The 19,077-nt window shown below is 42.8% G+C and overlaps 1 protein-coding gene across 1 annotated transcript in view; it reads left to right on the forward strand.

The window, feature by feature from the left end:
* The window catches only part of dync1li2 (dynein, cytoplasmic 1, light intermediate chain 2), a 134,473-nt gene that overhangs the window by 74,134 nt on the left and 41,262 nt on the right, over positions 1–19,077 (forward strand). The window contains exons 6-9 of the mRNA XM_068049063.1: positions 9,036–9,129; positions 10,351–10,486; positions 16,198–16,309; positions 17,681–17,740. Coding sequence (XP_067905164.1) covers positions 9,036–9,129; positions 10,351–10,486; positions 16,198–16,309; positions 17,681–17,740 — 402 coding nt within the window. The remainder of the gene's footprint in view (positions 1–9,035; positions 9,130–10,350; positions 10,487–16,197; positions 16,310–17,680; positions 17,741–19,077) is intronic.

The raw sequence follows: 19,077 nt of genomic DNA on the forward strand, positions 1-19,077 counted from the left end.
AGAGTTTAAAAATAGGGAAGTCATGTTACAACTGTACAGGGTGTTGGTGAGTACTGGAGTACTGCGTACCGTTTTGGTCCCTGTATTTAAAGAAAGATGTACTAGCATTGGAGGCAGTTCAGAAAAATTTCACTAGGCTGATTCCTGAGATGAAGAACGGCTGAACAGGTTAGGCCTTTATTTATTGGAGTTTAGAAGAATGAGAGGTGATCTTATTGAAACATATAAGATTTTAAGGGGGCTTGACAGAGTAGATGTTCAGAAGATGTTTCCACCAGTGGGGGAATCACGAACTAGGGGACATAATTACAGAAGAAGGGGGCAGACATTTAAAACAGAGATGCGAAGGAATTTCTTCTCCGCCTCAGAGAGTTGTGGAGGCTAGGTCACTAAATGTATTTAAGGAGGAGGTAGATAGATTTTTGAAATCTTGAGTCGAGGGTTAGGCAGAGCAGGCCCGAAAGAGAAGTTGAGGACTGGGTCAGATCAGCCATGATCTTATTGAATGGTGGGGCAGGCTTGAAGGGATGAATGGCCCACTCCTGCTCCTATTTCTTATGTTCTTATGTAACTTCATCAGTTCCACAGGCACCGGCTGCTCGCTATGTCCTCACCCCACGTGGCCATTTGTCAGGTGCAAGTTTACATGCTGGCAGGCTATTCAACTGTGGTGAGAATCAAAGCAAAGACTAGTCCTGTCCTCGCTTCCACATGCATCCATGTTCCAGCAGGGGTTATTGGACAATCAGGAACAGGAATCCTGAACCATTTCCCCACCTCCTCCCATAGCCCTGGGGGTGCTGATAAACCATACTGCTGGTCACAGTCTGCCTGAGATCGATTCATGGCACAGACCGCAGGGCCCTCCTTGAAACCCACCAGCCTGCATTTTTGTCACTGGTCCATCTTGACACCTTTTAATTATGTATATTTGACAAGAGTGTTGATTTAATAGAGAGGTAATAAAAGCATCCAAGTGGCCTAGCTAATGTGCTATCAGCACAGCACTGAGCACAAAATACCCATTTACAAACCATCAAGGAAATTTCAAAGTTAAGCTTACAACCGAGGTGGGAGGAGTACACTATTTATTCTAGTTCCACTTCTCCAGGGGTCACAACATATATTTAAATTTTTCCACTTGTCAATAGTCAATCATATACTCCATGTTTCCCAGAATAAAACACACTAATCGGGTTTCCTTCATGAACAACAAAATTATCAGTTTATTATGAAACCAGTCTTAATCAGTAATGAAGTAAAGCATAAACACACAGATGGAAATTTTAAAGTTCCCTTTTTACTTTAGCCCCTCACACTCGCACGCATACACTCCCACATGTACCAGTTAACCGGAAAAATAAAAGGGATTTTTGTTTGGAGCTCTGTTACAGACAAAAAAAAAATGCCTGGGCTGGATACTTGCTCATTCTTGAAGAAAACAGCAGATGGGATATGATGTGTTCCAAAACAGGCATACAGTCTGGCCTCCGAGTACACACAGGAGGGTCACTGCGATCTTTTAGCACAGATCTTTTCAGGCAGCCTTGAGAATTAATTTAGCAGGCTTCTCTTCAAAGACAGGAGACAAAATGAGTTTACACAGTTGACTTCTCAGGGTCTTATAGAGAGGTGCTGGAAAGATGAACTGGGTTGTGGTCTTCTCTCCTTCCTTGAGAATGCTCTTCTCTCCTTGGAAGTTCTCTCCCTTTCTCTGTAGGTTTTTTTAAGAGATGGAGCAGGCTGGGCTGAGCTGGGGTTCTGTCCTTCAGTTTTATTTTTTAAAACCCTAATCCCTTTTAAACAGTTCATTCCTAACTCCAAAATTCAAAAATGAAGCCGGAAACAGAAAGTCCACCTTCTGGCCTGTCATTTCTCTGCATACTTCTTCCCCAGTTACCAGGGTTTCTGTTCTATTTTTAACTTGTCATGTGGCAACCAGTTACCATGTGTTACTGTCAAACAAGTCCTTTCAGTGTTCTCTTGATGACCCTCTTGGAAAAAAAACTTGTCCAACATTTTTTCAGTTTGACTACGAATACTCAAAAAAAAAAAATCTTTTTAACAAAACCAGAAGCTTTCGTAGTAGGTGATTGAGCACAGAAAGGAGTTCCTTGGGCCATTGTGCCTGTTCTGACTGGCAGAGCTATCCAATTTGTCCCACTCCCCTGCTGTTTCCCCATAGTCCTGTAATTTTTTTTCTTATCAAGTATTTATCCAGTTCTCTTCTGGAAGTTACTGTTGAATCTAATTCTGCCAATCTTTCAGGAAGTGCATTCCAGATCATCATCATTTGCTGTATAATTTTTTTCCTCTCCTGTTGCCTCTGCTTCTTTTGCCAATCACCTCAAATCTGTCTTCTCTGGTTACGGACCCTTTTGTCACTGGAAACTGTTTCTCCTTATTTACTCTTATCAAAATCATTCATGATCTTGAGCGCCTCTATCAGATCACCTCGTAACCTTCTTTGCTCGAGGACTACCTCAGCATCTTTAGTCTCACCACATTTACTGAAGTCCCTCATCCCTGGTACCATCTTTTCTGCACCTTCTCCATGACGTTGACATCCTTCCGAAAGTGCGGTGTTTGGAATTGGGCACAATACTCCACCTGAGACCTAACCAGTGTTTTACAAAGGTTTTGCATAACTTCCTGGCTTTTGTACTCTTTGCCTCTTAATAAAGCCATATGCATTTAACAAACTTAACATCGGCCACCTTCAAACATTTGTGTAAATTCACCCCCAGGTGTCTCTTCCTGAACCTCTTTTAAAATGGTACTGTTTAATTTATATTGCCTTTCTTCATTTTTCCTACCAAAAGTGATTACTTTACACTTCTCTGTGTTAAATTTCATCTGATGTGTGTCTGTCCATTTCACCACTCTATGTTCCCCTGAGGTCTGTTACTCTCCTCCTCGTATTCTACATTCGAGTCACTATTACCTGAAAAACTTTAGAATGCTCTGTATACACAAGTCCAGGTCATTAATATATATTAAAAAGAACAATGGTCTGAATAACAACCCTTGGGGAACACCACCATATACTTCCCTCCAGTCCTAAAAATAAACTGTTTACCACTACCTTTTGCTTTCTGTCCTTTAGCCAATTTTGTATCAACACTGTTAATGTCCCTTTAATCCCATGGGCTTTAATTTTGCTAACAATCCTATTCTGTGGTACATTGAACACATTTTGAAAGTTCACATACACATCAATTGCACAGCCCTTATCCACCTCCACTGCTTCAACAAAGAACTCGATCAAGTTAGTCAAACATGAAATAAAAACAAGAAATGCTGGAATCACTCAGCAGGTCTGGCAGCATCTGTGGGAAGAGAAGCAGAGTTAACGTTTCGGGTCAGTGACCCTTCATCGGAACTGACAAATATTAGAAAAGCCACAGGTTATAAGCAAGTGAGGTGGGGGTGGGGCAAGAGATAACAAAGGAGATCTAGATTGGACCAGGCCACATAGCTGACCAAAAGGTCACGGAGCAAAGGCAAACAATATGTTAATGGTGTGTTGAAAGACAAAGCATTAGTACAGATTAGGTGTAAATACACTGAATATTGAACAGCAGCAAGTGCAAACCTGAAAAAAAAGAGTGGGTAAGCAAACTGAACAAACAAAGATGAAATGAAATAAATGCAAAAAAAAGATTGTAAAAAAGAATGTTTAAAAAATAACTAAAAATGAAAGTAAAATGGGGGGCTGTCATGCTCTGAAATTATTGAACTCAATGTTCAGTCCGGCAGGCTGTAGTGTGCCTAATCGGTAAATGAGATGCTGTTCCTCGAGCTTGCATTGATGATCACTGGAACACTGCAGCAATCCCAGGACAGAGATGTGAGCATGAGAGCAGGGGGGAGTGTTGAAATGGCAAGCAACCGGAAGCTCAGGGTCCTGCTTGCGGACTGAGCGGAGATGTTCCGCAAAGCGGTCACCCAGTCTGCGCTTAGTCTCCCCAATGTAGAGGAGACCACACTGTGAGCAGCGAATACAGTATACTACATTGAAAGAAGTACAAGTAAATCGCTGCTTCACCTGAAAGGAGTGTTTGGGGCCTGGGATAGTGAGGAGAGAGGAGGTAAATGGGCAGGTATTACACCTCCTGCGATTGCAGGGGAAGGTGCCCTGGGACAGTGACGAGGTGGTGGGGGTAATGGAGGAGTGGACCAGGGTGTCGCGGAGGGAACGATCCCTTCGGAATGCTGACAGGGGAAGGGAGGGGAAGATGCAACTGGTAGTGGCATCACGCTGGAGGTGGCGGAAATGGCGGAGGATGATCCTTTGGATATGGAGGTTGGTGGGGTGAAAAGTGAGGACAAGGGGAACCTTGTCACGGTTCTGGGAGGGAGGGGAAGGGGTGAGGGTAGAGGTGCGGGGAATGGGTCGGACACGGTTGAGGGCCCTGTCAACCACAGTGGGGGGAAATCCTCGGTTGAGGAAAAAGGAGGTCATATCAGAAGCACCGTCACGGAAGGTGGCATCATCAGAGCAGATGCGTCGGAGACGGAGAAACTGGGAGAATGGAATGGAGTCCTGACAGGTGGTAGGGTGTGAAGAAGTGTAGTCGAGATAGCTGTGGGAGTCGGTGGGCTTATAATGGATATTAGTAGACAACCTATCCCCAGAGATGGAGACAGAGAAGTCGAGGAAGGGAAGGGAAGTGTCAGAGATGGACCATGTAAAGGTGAGAGAAGGGTGGAAATTGGAAGCAATTTGTCAAACATGATTTGCCTTTGACACATCTGTGCTGACTTTCCTTTGTGAGCCCATATTTTTCCAAGTGCCAGTTAATTTTGTCCTGGATTACTGTCTCTAAAAGATTCTCTTCCCCACCCCCCCGGCAACTGTGACGCTGACTGGCCTGTCATTGCCAGGTTTATCCCTCCTTTTCTGAACAGGAGAATATGTGCAAGCAATTAAGAAGGCAAATGGTATGTTGGCCTTCATTGCAATGGGATTTGAGTACAGAAGTAAAGATGTTATTGCTTCAGTTGTATAAAGCATTGGTGAGACTGCACTTGAGTATTGTGTACGGTTTTGGTCTCCTTATCGGATGAAAGATATACTTGCCATAGATGGAGTGCAGCGGAGGTTCACCAGACTAATCCCTGGGATGGCGGCATTGTCTTGTGAGGAGAAATTGCAGAAACTGGACATATATTTTCTAGAGTTTAAAAGAATGAGAGGTGATCACATTGAAACTTACCAGATTTTTACAAGATGTGACCAGGATGGATGTGGATAGGATGTTTCCTCTGGCTGGTGAGTTTAGAACCGGGTGGGACACAGTCTGACTAAGGAGCAGGCCATTTAAGATTGAGATGAGCAGGAATTTCTTTACTCGGAGGGTGATGAATCTGTGGAATTCTCTACCCCAGAGGGCTGTGGAAGCTTAATCATTGAGCATGTTCAACAACATCAAGGGATATGGGGATAGTGAATAAAATGGCGTAGAGGTGGATGATCAACCGTGATCTGTTTGAATGGTGGAGCAGGCTCGATGGGCCCTACTCCTGCTATTTCCTATGATCCTTTAGTCTTCTGGCACCAGCCCATATCTATGGTGTATTGGAAGATTGTGGCCAGTCCCCCTGCAACTTCCATCCTTACTTCACTCAGTTACCTACAAGGCACAAGTCAGGAGTGTGATGGAGTACTCTCCACTTGCTTGGATGGGTGCAGCTCCAACAACACTCAAGAAGCTCAACACCAGCCAGGACAAAGCAGCCCGCTTGATTGGTGCCCCACTCACAAACATTCACTCCCTCCACCACCAAGGCACAGTGGCAGCAGTGTGTAACATCTACAAGATGCACTGAGCAATACACCAAGACTCCTTAGACAGCAGCTTTCAAACCCGTGACCTCTACCACCTAGAAGGACAAGGGCAGCAGATGCATAGCAAAACCACCACCTGCAAGTTCCCGTCCAAGTCTCTCCATCCTGACTTGAAATTATATTGCCATTCCTTCACTGTCGCTGGGTCAAAATTCTGGAACTCCTTTCCTAACAGTACTGTTTGTGTAACTACCCCACATGGACTGCAGCGGTTCAAGCCAGCTCACCACCTCCTTCTGAAGGACAATTCGGGATGGGCAGTAGATATTGGCCTAGCCATCGACGCCCACATTCCAAGAACATATTAAAAAAAAAACATGGATTCCATCTGGGCTGGGTGACTTTTCTGCTTTGTTGCCCTCCCTTAGTTCCCCCATTTACTAATGCCTCTCCCCAAATGTTCCCATTTTCTGGCCCATCCTTTCATTATTCTATTAACTGATCTTTTCCCCTGTTCTCTTTGTAGTTATGTGTTGGTGCACATTAGTCTGTGAATACCTGCATGTCGACTCCTTCCCTCCTTTACTGATCAAATTAGCCAAACGTGATTTGTCTTCAAGTCCATGCTGGGTGCGGTAGGTTAGTAGTTATGGTTAATAATCAGTAGGTCTGGTAGCATCTGTGGAGAGAGAAGTAGAATTAATGTTTCAGGTCAGTGACCTTTCATCAGAATGGATTTCTGATGAAGGGTCAGTGACCTGAAACATTAACTCTGCTTATCTCTCTACAGATGCTGCCAGACCTGCTGAGTATTTCCAGCATTTCTTTTTTATTTCAGATTTCCAGCTTCTGCATTATAGTAGTTATGGTTGCTGGACTAGTAATCCAAAATCTTGAACTAATAATCCACAGTGAGTTCAAATCCCATCATGGCAGTTCAAAACTTTAAATTTAGTCAACTAAAAAAAAAAATCTAGAAATTTAAATTTGCTGGCACCTGCCCCTAATTTCAGTATGAGCCAGTGGCTGCAGCTTGTGTTTAAATAAGAGCACAGTCTGTGCCATTAGCAATGCTGTTTGTTTTTGTAGTACAATCACTTTCGTTATTTGAATGTCTTGTGATTTTTTCTTTTCTCCACACCCCCCCCCCCCCCCCTTTACAATGTTTTGGATATCGGCCCAGATGTGCAGATGAATGGAATGTTATGAATGCTTGTTTTGGATCTAATTTTTGACCTTATTCATTGAATATCACTGCTCCAGTTAAACACAATTCCCTCTTGCAAAGTTTCTACCCTCTTCCTGAAGGTGCCCAGTCTTGCTGGGATGCCATTTTAATGAAGTGTGGTACTATAGTAGTTATGGTTGCTTAACTAGTAATCCAAAATCTTGAACTAATAATCCAGGTCCCATCGTGGCAGTTTGAGACTTTTAAATTGGCTGACTTAAAAAAAAAAATGTAGAAATTCTTTTTTTAAAAAAAAAGCTGGTCTCAGTAAATTGATCATGAAGCTATTGATAAAAACCCAACTGCTTCACTGTCCTTTAGGGAATAAAGCCTGCCGTCCTTATCCAGTCAAGGGCCCATAAGTGACTCTAGTCCCACATTAACTTGGTCAATTGTTAACTGTCCTCTGAAATAGCCTAATAAGGCACTCAGTTGTGTCAAATCAGCTTCTAACAGTTCTAGGAGATGTGAAGGAATCCGGCCATAATGAGGGATTATCAGTTTAAAATAATCATTCTCCTATGAATGAGGGATTTGAACATTTTTCTAAAAGGTTCATCTTTTGAAAAGTTACAAAAATTAATTTCTGTAATACAAAAAGCCTCAGCAAAAACTTTTGCCTCATCTTAGAACATAAAAGCAACTTCTGATGAGAGAGATTCACTCCAAAAAGTCACAAACCTCATCACACAGTAAAACATTGATAACATACAAACGGTCCCGAAAGCCACCACAGTTTAATACTTGATAAGGTAGTTTAATGTGGACAATCCTAGGTGGATCGTAACTAGAAATTAATAGTTATAGTTGGGAAATAAAGGGGGACAAACTTACTTGCAGAAGAGGTAACGCCCCCATATGTAAGAAATTAGTTATGCAAATTGAAACACAGTATAAATATAGGAAGCATGCACTAAATTTTTAGATTGGTTGGACACGCTCCACCGTGTCTCATGCACTAAAGAAATGTCTATTGGGGTGAAGCGATGATAATTCTCCCCTTGACTGGGACACAGGTATCTCGTTAAACGCTGTAGTCTTTTCTACTCGGGGATTTAAGGTAAATGTTACTTTAATTGATGGATGGCTTAACTATTTTACTGTAACAATATTTAGATTTAAAAATGGGATTCTCTACGAGAAACGAGATTGTACTCTTTCTTTTCTGAGGACTATTAACATTGTGATTGTTTCACCAACTGTGGATTGCATGTTCAGTTCTTTAGATATAATTCAGAAATTATATTGTCTCACATAGTCTTCTGTATCGCTGACTTCTGAACCCATCTCTACGCTCTTTGATGGGAGGTGTGTTACTGAGGAGAGATACCAGGATCCTTATAATATCTGGGTTATTATAATCTGGTTGAAAGTTGTTTAAAAAGGCTAACTGGTGGATAGTAATATTCTCAGCTGTTTCCTTTAGGGAGAGCTCGATCAGTCCTTCAGACCCATTTGGGTGTCTTTAATATCTGTCTTTCTCAACCTGGAGTGAGAGCGATCATCTGAGAAGTACGCCTGATCAGAGAGAGCCCCAAAAAGGGGCTAGGGTTATAATCCACCACAGAGAAAGCTCACAACCATCATCTTAAATGACTAAGGATGGGCAATAAATGCCAGCATTGCCAGTGATGCCAACATACCAAAAATGAGTAAAAATAAAATTTCAGAGATTGGGAGGTATTATTCATCTTGCGTCTCTAGGACCTCAGTTTGAATCTAGCTCAGAATGATGGGATAGACATCTCTGCACTAGTTGTATATGAGTTCAGACTGGTTATTTGTTGTCCAGAGAAATGCAGGCAAGGTACTTTGTGGAGCCTTTGGCCTTCTCTGACAATGTACTGGTTTCTTGTCTCTCTCTCCACTTTGTATGTATTAGAAACAGACTAAAAGGTTCTCAGGGTTCAAAGGTCTGTAAAATGCTGTAGTTGTATGTTTGCTAGATTCTGTTGTAGTTCATTTGTGCTGATCATTTACTGTATGAGCTCACCTCCCTTTTCTTTTCTCCTGCAGTGCGATGCGGTCAGTGTACTAGAGAAGGAACACGATTACAGAGATGAGCACTTTGATTTCATTCAGTCACATATTCGCAGATTCTGCTTACAGTGTATCCTTCAGAAATGACAAATGATTATCGCCATAGTGCAGATGTTGACCCCACTCTTGTCCTATCCTGTAGGGACTGCCTATGCTTGGCAGCTTCTCACACCACTCGTTAAATATGCAAACGAAGAAAGACAAATGGGAAGAGATCAGTTCATGTCATTGTTGCTTTTAGGACCTTTCTGTGCACAAATTGACTGCCATGTTCACCTGCAAAAACATTCTGTAGCTTTTCAATTGGCTGTGATGGGGTTTGCAGTGGCCCAAGATGCAAAAGGCGCTAGTTGAGTGCAAATGTGTTCTTTTGTCGTTGCTCTCTGCCCTTCTAAGAGCCATGAAGAAAATTTGCTCATTTTTGCAGTTTTGAATTATTCCAAAGACCAATTGTGGTTTTGTACAAAGCTAATTTCAGTGAGGAGAGCTTTCCTGATGTGTTCAGGTATTTTAGCTAGTTGAGTAGCTGAGCCATTCAGCTGAGGAAAGGTCTAGGTTCAGGGCCCAGCCTGTTGAGTCAGCTGACCTCAGCCAGGACATTGAGAAGGCTGCTGGGTTAGGGAGGGTAAATTCAAGGCAGGGTTTCCACTCCTGATTGCCCTCAGTCAAAAAGCTTCCTGATAACCACCGTCGAGGTTCATGCTTGCAGAACTAATTAATGGTGACTTGGGGAGAGGTATCAGCTGGCACCCTGTACCTGTGGAAACCAGGCAGGAGGGTGGGAGAGAATAAAAGAAGAAAATCAGTTTAAAAATAATTCTGAGGGGGTGGGGAGGGAGTGAAGGGCAGAAAACACACAACAGACATCAGTTTGAAACATTACCGTGTTGAATTGAGTGGTGGCTGTGTTGGTTTAAGCGTAACCAGAACCACAGACATGCCATTGTAAACTAGCCGAGAGCATGGGACACCCGATACCAGTTTGATTCAGCGATTCTCATGCGTTGCCTCAAAGTACTAAAGCAGTGTCATCACGTGCTACAGCTCATTTTTTAAAACATTTTTAAATCCTCAAATTCCTGAATGTTTGTCGAGCTCATTTTTTAATGTTCCTTCAGGCAGTGGTTAAGGTGCAAAATTAAGTTGAGGCCAAGAGAATAACGGTTTTAATTAGAGTGTGCTGAACAGGGTAGATTTCAATACCAGGGAAAGCAGTTTCCTCCTCCTCTGCCTGCCACACCTGCATCAAATGCGACACCCAGTCAGATGCTTTCCTTAACCAGCCTTTCAGATGGTGCTGCCTTGATTTACACGTCAATAAAAGAAGAGAAGAATATTGATCTCTTATATAAATACCTTGTCCACAAATTGTATGACTTCCAGTTTACTACGCCTGCCTTAGTGGTAGAGAAAGATGCGGTTTTTATGTAAGTATCTACCTTAACTTAATGTATTACACAGGTGCGCCAATGCACTAAAGTACATTTGCAGTGTGCCAGTGACTTGATGCTGACTGATTCTGATCAGCTTGAAACTGGCAGTACTTTTCAGTCTGCTATATTGTGTCAGTCATGGCTTCGTGGGCAGCACTCTCGCCTCTGAGTCAGAAGGTTGTGAGTTCAAGACCCACTCCAGGGCTTGAGCATCAAAATCAAGGGAGTGCTGCACTGTTGGAGGTGCTGTCTTTCGGATGAGACATTAAATTGAGGCTCCGTCTGTCATTTCAGGTGGACCTAAAAGATCCCATGGTGCTATTTTTAAGATGATCAGGGGAATTATTCCTGGTGTAATAAAAACAGAAAATGCTGGTGGGTCAGGCAGCATCCATGGAGCGAAAGAGAGAGTTAACATTTCAGGTTCAATGACCTTTCATGAGAACTGGGAAAAGTTAGAGATGTTACAACAGGTTTTGAGCAAGTGAAAGGGGAGAAGTTGGGGGAAAAAGAACCAGCCGGCAGCAGTTCATCATTCTGCCATTCACACCCCTAAACCTTTGTATGAGGGCATGAAAGCAGAGTTAGCTAAATTGAACTGGCAAATCTGGTTAAGGGATAAGTCAATAGAGATTCAGTGGCAGACATTAAAGGGGATATTTCAGAATACACAGAATAGATACATTTCAACGATAAAGAAAAATTCCAAGGGTGGGACCCGCCATCCGTGGTTAACTAAAACAGTTAAAGATAGTATCAAACTTAAAGAAAAAGCCTATAATTGTGCAAGGATGGGAGGCAGGTCAGAAGATTGGACAGAATATAAAAATCAGCAAAGAATGACTAAAAGATTGATAAGGAAGGTAAAATTAGAGTAGGAGAGAAAGCTAGCTAGAAATCTAAAGACAGATAGTAAGAGTTTCCATAGATATTTATAAAAGAAAAGTTAACAAAGTGAGTGTTGGTCCTATAGAAAGTGAGTCTGGTGAACTAATAATGGATAATAAGGAGATGGCAGATGAATTGAACAGATATTTTGCATCGGTCTTCACTATTGAGGATACAAGTAACATCCCAGTATCAGCTTTAAGTCCAGAAATGGAAGGGAGGGAGGAACTCAAGAAATTTACAATTACCAGGGAAGTGGTACTGAACAAATTGCTGGAGCTGCGGGCTGACAAGTCCCCGAGTCCTGATGGACTTCATCCTCGGGTGTAAAAAGAAGTGGCTAGTCAGATAGTTGATGAGTTGGTTTTAAAGATCCAAAATTCCCTAGATTTGGGGAAGGTTCCATTAGATTGGAAAATAGCGAATGTAACTCATTTATTCAAAAAGGGAGCGAGACAGAAAGTGGGAAACTACAGGCCTGTTAGCTTAACATCTGTCTTGGGGAAAAGGTTAGAAGCTATTATTAAAGACAGTATAGCAGGGCATTTAGAAAAATTCAAGGTAATCAGGCAGAGTCAACATGCTTTTGTGAAAGGGAAATCAGGTTTAACTAATTTATTGGATTCTTTGAGGGAGTTAAATATGCTGTGGATCAACTGGAGCGGTGGATGTATTGTGCTTAGATTTCCAGAAGGCATTTGATAAGGTGCCACATCAAAGGTTATTGCAGAAAATAAAAGCTCATGGTGTAGGGGGTAATACCTTGGCATGGATAGAAGATTGGTTAGGGCTCCTAGCCAAACTGTTCCAGTACAGCTACAACACTGGCATCTACCCTGCAATGTGGAAAATTGCCCAGGTATGTTTTGTACACACAAAGCAGGACAAGTCCAACCCAGCCAATTACCGCCCCATCAGCCTTCCATCAGAAAAGTGATGGAAGGTGTCATAACAGTGCCATCAAGCGGCACTTGCTTAGCAATAACCTGCTCAGTGATGCTCAGTTTGGGTTCCACCAGGGCCACTCAGCTCCTGACCTCATTACAACCTTGGTTCAAACATGGACAAAAGAGCTGAACTCGTGAGGTGAGAGTGACTGCCCTTGACATCAAGGCAGCATTTGACCAAGTATGGCATCAAGGAGCCCAAGCAAAACTGAGGTCAGTGGGAATCGGGGAAAACCCTCCGCTGGCTGGAATCATACCTAGCGCAAAGGAAGATGGTTGTGGTTGTTGGAGGTCAATCATCTGAGCCTCAGGACATCACTGCAGGAGTTCCTCAGGGTAGTGTCCCAGCCCAACCATCTTCAGCTGCTTCATCAATGACCTTCCTTCAGTCAAGAGGTCAGTAGTGGGGATGTTCGCTGATAATTGCACAATATTCAGCACCATTCGTGACTCCTCAGATACTGAAGCAGTCCGTGTAGAAATGCAGCAAGACCTGGACAATATCTAGGCTTGGGCTGATAAGTGGCAAGTAACATTCATGCCACACAAGTGCCAGGCAATGACCATCTCCAACAAGAGAGAATCTAACCATCTCCCCTTGACATTCAATGGCATTACCATCGCTGAATCCCCCACTATCAACATCCTTGGGGCTACCATTGACCAGAAATTGAACTGGAGTAGCCATATAAATACCGTGGCTACAAGAGCAGGTCAGAGGCTAGGAATCCTGAGGTGAGTAACTCACCTCCTGACTCCCCAAAGCCTGTCCACCATCTACAAGGCACAAGTAAGGAGTGTGATGGAATACTCTCCACTTTCCTGGATGGGTGCAGCTCCAACAACACTCCAGAATCTCGACACCATCCAGGACAAAGCAGCCCGCTTGATTGGCACCCCATCTACAAACATTCACTCCCTCCACAAACATTCACTCCCTCCACCACCGACGCACAGTGGCAGCAGTGTGTACCATCTACAAGATGCACTGCAGCAATGCACCAAGGCTCCTCAGACAGCACCTTCCAAACCCGTGACCTCCTCCAACTAGAAGGACAAGGGTAGCAAATGTATGGGAACACCACCACCTGCAAGTTCCCCTCCAAGTCACACACCATCCTGACTTGGAACTATATTGCCGTTCCTTCACTGTCGCTGGGTCAAAATCCTGGAACTCCCTTCCTAACAGCACTGTGGGTGTACTTACTCCAAATGGACTGCAGTGGTTCAAGAAGGCAGCTGATCACCACCTTCTCAAGGGTAATTAGGGATGGGCAATAAATGCTGGCCTGGCCAGTGACGCCCAAATCCCATGAATGAATTTAAATAAACAGGAAACAGAGTAGGCATAAATGGGTCATTTTCTGTTTGCCAAGATGTAACGAGTGGTATGCCACACGGATCTATGCTGGAACCTCAACCTTTTACAGTTTATATAAATGACTTAGATGAAGGGACCGAAGGTATGGTTGCTAAATTTGCTGATGACACAAAGATAGGTAGGAAAGTAACTTGTGAAGAGGACATAAGGGGGCTACAGAGAGATATGGATAGGTTAAGTGAGTGAGCAAAGACCAGGCAAATGGAGTATAATGTGGGAAAATGTGAAATTGTCCACTTTGGCAGGAAGAATAAAAAAGAAGCATATTATTTAAATGGTGAGAGATTGCAGAGCTCTGAGATGCAGAGGGATCTGGGTGTCCTAGTACATGTATCGCAAAAGGTTAGTATGCAGGTTCAGCACGTAATTGGGAAAGCTAATAGAATGTTATCATTTATTGCAACGGGAATTGAATACAAAAGTCGGGAGGTTATGCTTCAGTTATACAGGGCATTGGTGAGACCACATCTGGAGTACTGTGTACAGGATTGGTCCTTATTTAAGGAAGGATGTAAATGCGTTGGAGGCAGTACAGAGAAGGTTAACTCGACTAATACCTGGAATGGGCAGGCTGTCTTACAAGGAAAGATTGGACAAGCTAGGCTTGTATCTGCTGGAATTTAGAAGAATAAGAGGTGACTTGATTGAAACATATAAGGTCCTGAGGGGTGTTGACACGGTGGATGTGGAAAGGACATTTCACCTTGTGGGAGAATCTAGAACTAGGGGTCACTGTTTAAAAATAAGGGGTCACCCATTTAAGACAGAAATGAGGAGAAATCTTTTCTCTGAGGGTCGTGAGTCTTTGGAATTCTCCTCCTCAAAAGGCAGTGGAAGCAGAGTCTTCGAATATTTTTAAGGCAGAGGTAGGTAGATTCTTGATAAGCAAGGGGTTGGAAGTTTATCGGGTGTAGGTGGAAATGTGGAGTAATCAGTTCAGCCATGAACATCTTGAACGTCGGAGCAGGCTCGAAGGGCCTGGTGGCCTACTGCTGCTCCTAATTCATATGTTCCTTTACCTGTCCTATTACCACTCCTTTGGCCTTGCACCATGAACCCTTTTGTCATTTAATCTCTCCCAGCTTCCAATCTATCACAGGCCTTCCCTTTTGTTCTTTTTCCCCATCCTCCCTCCTTTCACTTGCTTAAAACCTGTTACATCTCTAACTTTTACCAGTTCTGATGAAAGGTCATCAACCTGAAACGTTAACTCTGCTTCTCTCTTTACAGATGCTGCCTGACCTGCTGAGTATTTCCAGCATTTTCTGTTTTCATTTCAGATTTGCAGCATCTGCAGTGTTTTGATTTTGTGTTATCCCCGGTGTCCTGGCCAATATTTATCCCTCCATCAACATCGCAAAAACTGATTATCTGATCCTTATCATATTACTGTTTGTGGAAGCTTGCTGTGTGCAAATTGGCTGGCCCGTTTCCTACATTACAATAGTGACTGTACTTGAAAAGTAATTAATTGGCTGTAAAGCGCCTTGGGACATCTGGTGGCTGTGAAAGGTGCGTTAGACTTAACAAGTCTTTTTCCCTTGAGCCAAACAATGAAGCCCTCATTCACCATCACCTATAACGACTGGACTTTGCAGCCTTGAACACTTCTATTTTTTTTAATCCCAGTCTAACCTGTAACTGACCCCACCATTGATTTATAGAGTCATTATGGCACAGAAGGAGGCCATTCGGCCCATCAAGTTCAAGATGGCTCTCTATAGAGCAATTCAGTCAGTTCCACTCCCCCGCTCTATCCCCCATAGCCCTGCAAGTTTATTTCCCTCAAGTGCCCATCCAATTTCCTTTGGAAATATTTCACCGTGTCTGCTTCCACCACCCTCGTGGGCAGTGAGTTCCAGGTCATGCCACTCGCTGTGTAAAGAAAGTTCTTCACATTGCCCTGCATCTCTTGCCCAAAACCTTAAATATGTGTCCCCTAGTTCTCGTACCATTTTTCCTTGTCTACCTTATCTAAACCTGTCTGCCTCTATCAAATGGTTGGCACAGACTCGGTGGGCCGAAGGGCCTGTTTCAGTGCTGTATCTCTAAATAAATAAATAAAATAAATCTCCCCTCAATCTCCTTTGCTCCCAAGGAGAAAAACCTCAGTTTCTGCAACCGAACCTTGCAGCTAAAATCTCTCATCCCTGGAGCCATTTCTGGTAAATCTTCTCTGAACACTCTCAAGGAGTTTCATGATGGCAGAGCAATTACATCTTGTAGTCTTGAAGCTGCACATTTAACAGGAAAATAATACATTCTGTTTTGCCAGCAGATCTCTGGTGGTATTGCTTACTGTGAGCAGAGGTTATGCTGAAGTGTGATGAGAAGTGCATTTTATATGCAAGTCTTTTAAAACATAGATTTTGATATGGTGTGACATGTCTGTCCTTGTAAAATAACTGATTTACCATGAGTGTCATTTATAATTGGTTTTAAAGGCATCTGCCGTGTGTTCTACTGTTGCTTCTCTCTATGCTTTTCAGTCCTGCAGGATGGGACAAAGATAAGAAAATTGCTATTTTACACGAGAACTTTGCGACGGTGAAACAAGATGAGGCCTATGAAGATATAATCACGAAACCCCTGATCAAAAAGGTAACACAATTGATAGAGTTCTGCCTGCACTAACCTCCCTGCATCACTCAGTTAAAGTTATGTGAAAGCAGCAGCTAGTGATCAGGACTGGGGAACCCCTCCCCTACCTGCCCCCCCCCCCCACCCCCCCTGGCTCAGCTGTGACACCCACCCAGCTCACAACTGAGAAGCCCGCTGACTCTGCCTGGATCCCCACACGGAAGAACGGTCATTTGGTGAGGTGCTGAGAGCTGTGCTGCTGCCCGTGCCCCGGCTGAAGGTTTGTCAAGTTTGCGGAGCTGAGCTGGGCGAGGGGTTACGAGAAATTGTTACATAGAGTATGAATAGAACATGGAGCACATTTTCAAGAGTGGCTACTGACATTGAGTCAATCCCATCTTTTAAGAGGGTGTTAGACAACCGCTTGGAAAATAGTAAGGTGGATGTGGAAAGAACTGGGGAATGGAGCCCACAGTGGGACAAACATGATGAGTGAAATGACCTCCTTCTGTGCTATAACCATTCTATGATTCTGAATTGCCAAGTGTCTCTGGTAGAATGCTTAATTTGCATATTTAATAAATAAAACAAATGTGTTGATTTTATTTATCAACAGAAAAAAAATTAATATAAACCCAACTCTGAATTATGACAATTTTTAATATTTTGCTATAATTTTGTCAGTGATCTCTAAAACAAACTTTGAGGCGTCTAATTAAGACGATTCTTTTGGCTATTGATTCTCATGATTTAAAAAAAATTTCTAATAGCACATTCAGAATAATTTATTGTCTCAGCTATATTAGAAAGAATAATGGTCACAACCATGAAACCTGATCCTCAAATCAAAGGCATAATCTGTAACCATGGTGCAGCTATACCACTCAAACAGGTTTATTTAGAGAACAATGACTTTCATTAAAATAAGTATTTGAAACTGTAAAGTGCCGCATAATTAGCTTTTCATCCTCTCAGTAAAAGCACAGCTCTTACTTTTCTTGACTTCATTTTTTTTTTTAAATGTTTTTTCATGATAATGCAGTCCAGCTAGGAAAGGTTGGGAGCAGCAAATGAGATGTTACAGCCACATGCAGCAGCAGAGCTGCAGGTTACAAACCCCTGTTCTAAGTGCTGCCTTCGAGAAATGGAAACAAATTGGGGAGGAACATTTTTAAAAAACAAAGTTTTCAGATTTATTTTTGGGCTTTAAGTTTTGACCGGAATGGAAATTGTGTTCAACTTAGATATAAATCAGCTGTGATCTAATTGAATGGTGGAACCGGCTCAAGGGGCTGAAAGAACCAACTGCTTGAGAGGAAAAAGGAGGAATATTGCTGCTTTCTCAGTGCCACTTTCTGTTTAATATTCACTCTAGACCATGTCTTTTTCCAGCCAGTCCATGATAAAGAAGTGGCCGCAGAGGACGAGCAAGTTTTCCTCATGAAGCAACAGGTGAGATTGCACCGCTGTGAGTGGTTGGAGACCTTCTGCCTCAACAACCTGTATCTTGTGAGACGAGAATGAAAATTTCTTTCTGGCTTTCAGTCTGGGAAAGGTGGAGTTTGTTGCCCTCTTGTGGTAACACCTTCCTGGGTATCGCTGTTAACACTTCATTTTTAGCTGTATTTTAAGTGGTCTTTTTTTACACTGCATCTGTTTTAATTCTGAATTGAGGTGGACTAGCGTATTAACCTTAAGAGCCGGCATAGACATGACAGGCTGATCGACATTCCATAAACGAGGTCATCCAAAAGATTTGCTGCCCGTGTCCTAACTCTCACCAAATCCTCTTCATGCATCACCTCTGTGCTCGCTGACCTACACAGGCTCCTGGTTAAGCAACACCTCTTTTAAAATTCTCATCCTTGTTTTCAAGTCCCTCCATGGCCTCACTCCTCCTTATCTCTGTAATCTTGGGCTGTGGACATTGCGTTTACTGCCCATCCCCTAATTGCCCTTGAACATGGTGGTGGGCCGTCTTCTTGAAACTGCTGCAGTCTGTGTGGCATTGTGATATAAATGAATGCCTTGCTGGGCCACTTCAAAGGGCATTCAGAGTTAGCCAATTGGTGTGGGGCTGGAGTCTCATATGCCAGACTGGGTACAGACAGCAAGTTTCCGTCCCTAGAGGACATCAATTGGATTTTTACGATGATCCAGCAGCTCATGGTCACTTTCACTAATAGCAGTATTTTATGTTTTAAGCTGAAATCAAATTCTCAAACTGTCCATGGTGGGATTTGAGCTCTTGTTCTCTGCATTATTAATCCAGGCCTTTAATTTGTGATGGAGAATGGGGAAATTACTTTGTGTCTGTCTTCAAGGAGGAAGAAACAGAAAATGTCCAAGAAATATTAGGGAACCCAAGGACTTGTAAAAATGAGGAACTGAGAGAAATTTCGAGATAGTTCTCGAAAAATTAACTGGATTGAAAGTTGATAATGACCTGGACCAGATGAGCTACATCCTAGAGTATTGAAGGAGGTGGCTATCGTTATAGTGAATGCATTGGTGGTTATCTTTCAAAATTCTATAGATTCTGGAAGGGTTCCTGCAGACTGGAAAGTAGCAAATGTAACCCCACTTTTTAAGAAGGGAACGAGAGAGAAAACGGACAACGACAGACCTGTTTGATGTCAGTAGTTGGTAAAATGTTAGAAACTATTATAAAGGTTGTGACAACTGGACACTTGGAAAATAATGATACGATTGGGCAGAGTCAACATGGATTTAGAAAGGGAAATCATGTTTGACAAACCAGCATGGTGAGGGTGAGAGTTAGAGTGACT

This window comes from Heterodontus francisci, chromosome 17 (genome assembly GCF_036365525.1).
Source record: "Heterodontus francisci isolate sHetFra1 chromosome 17, sHetFra1.hap1, whole genome shotgun sequence".
In the NCBI taxonomy this organism is placed as follows: Eukaryota; Metazoa; Chordata; class Chondrichthyes; order Heterodontiformes; family Heterodontidae; genus Heterodontus; species Heterodontus francisci.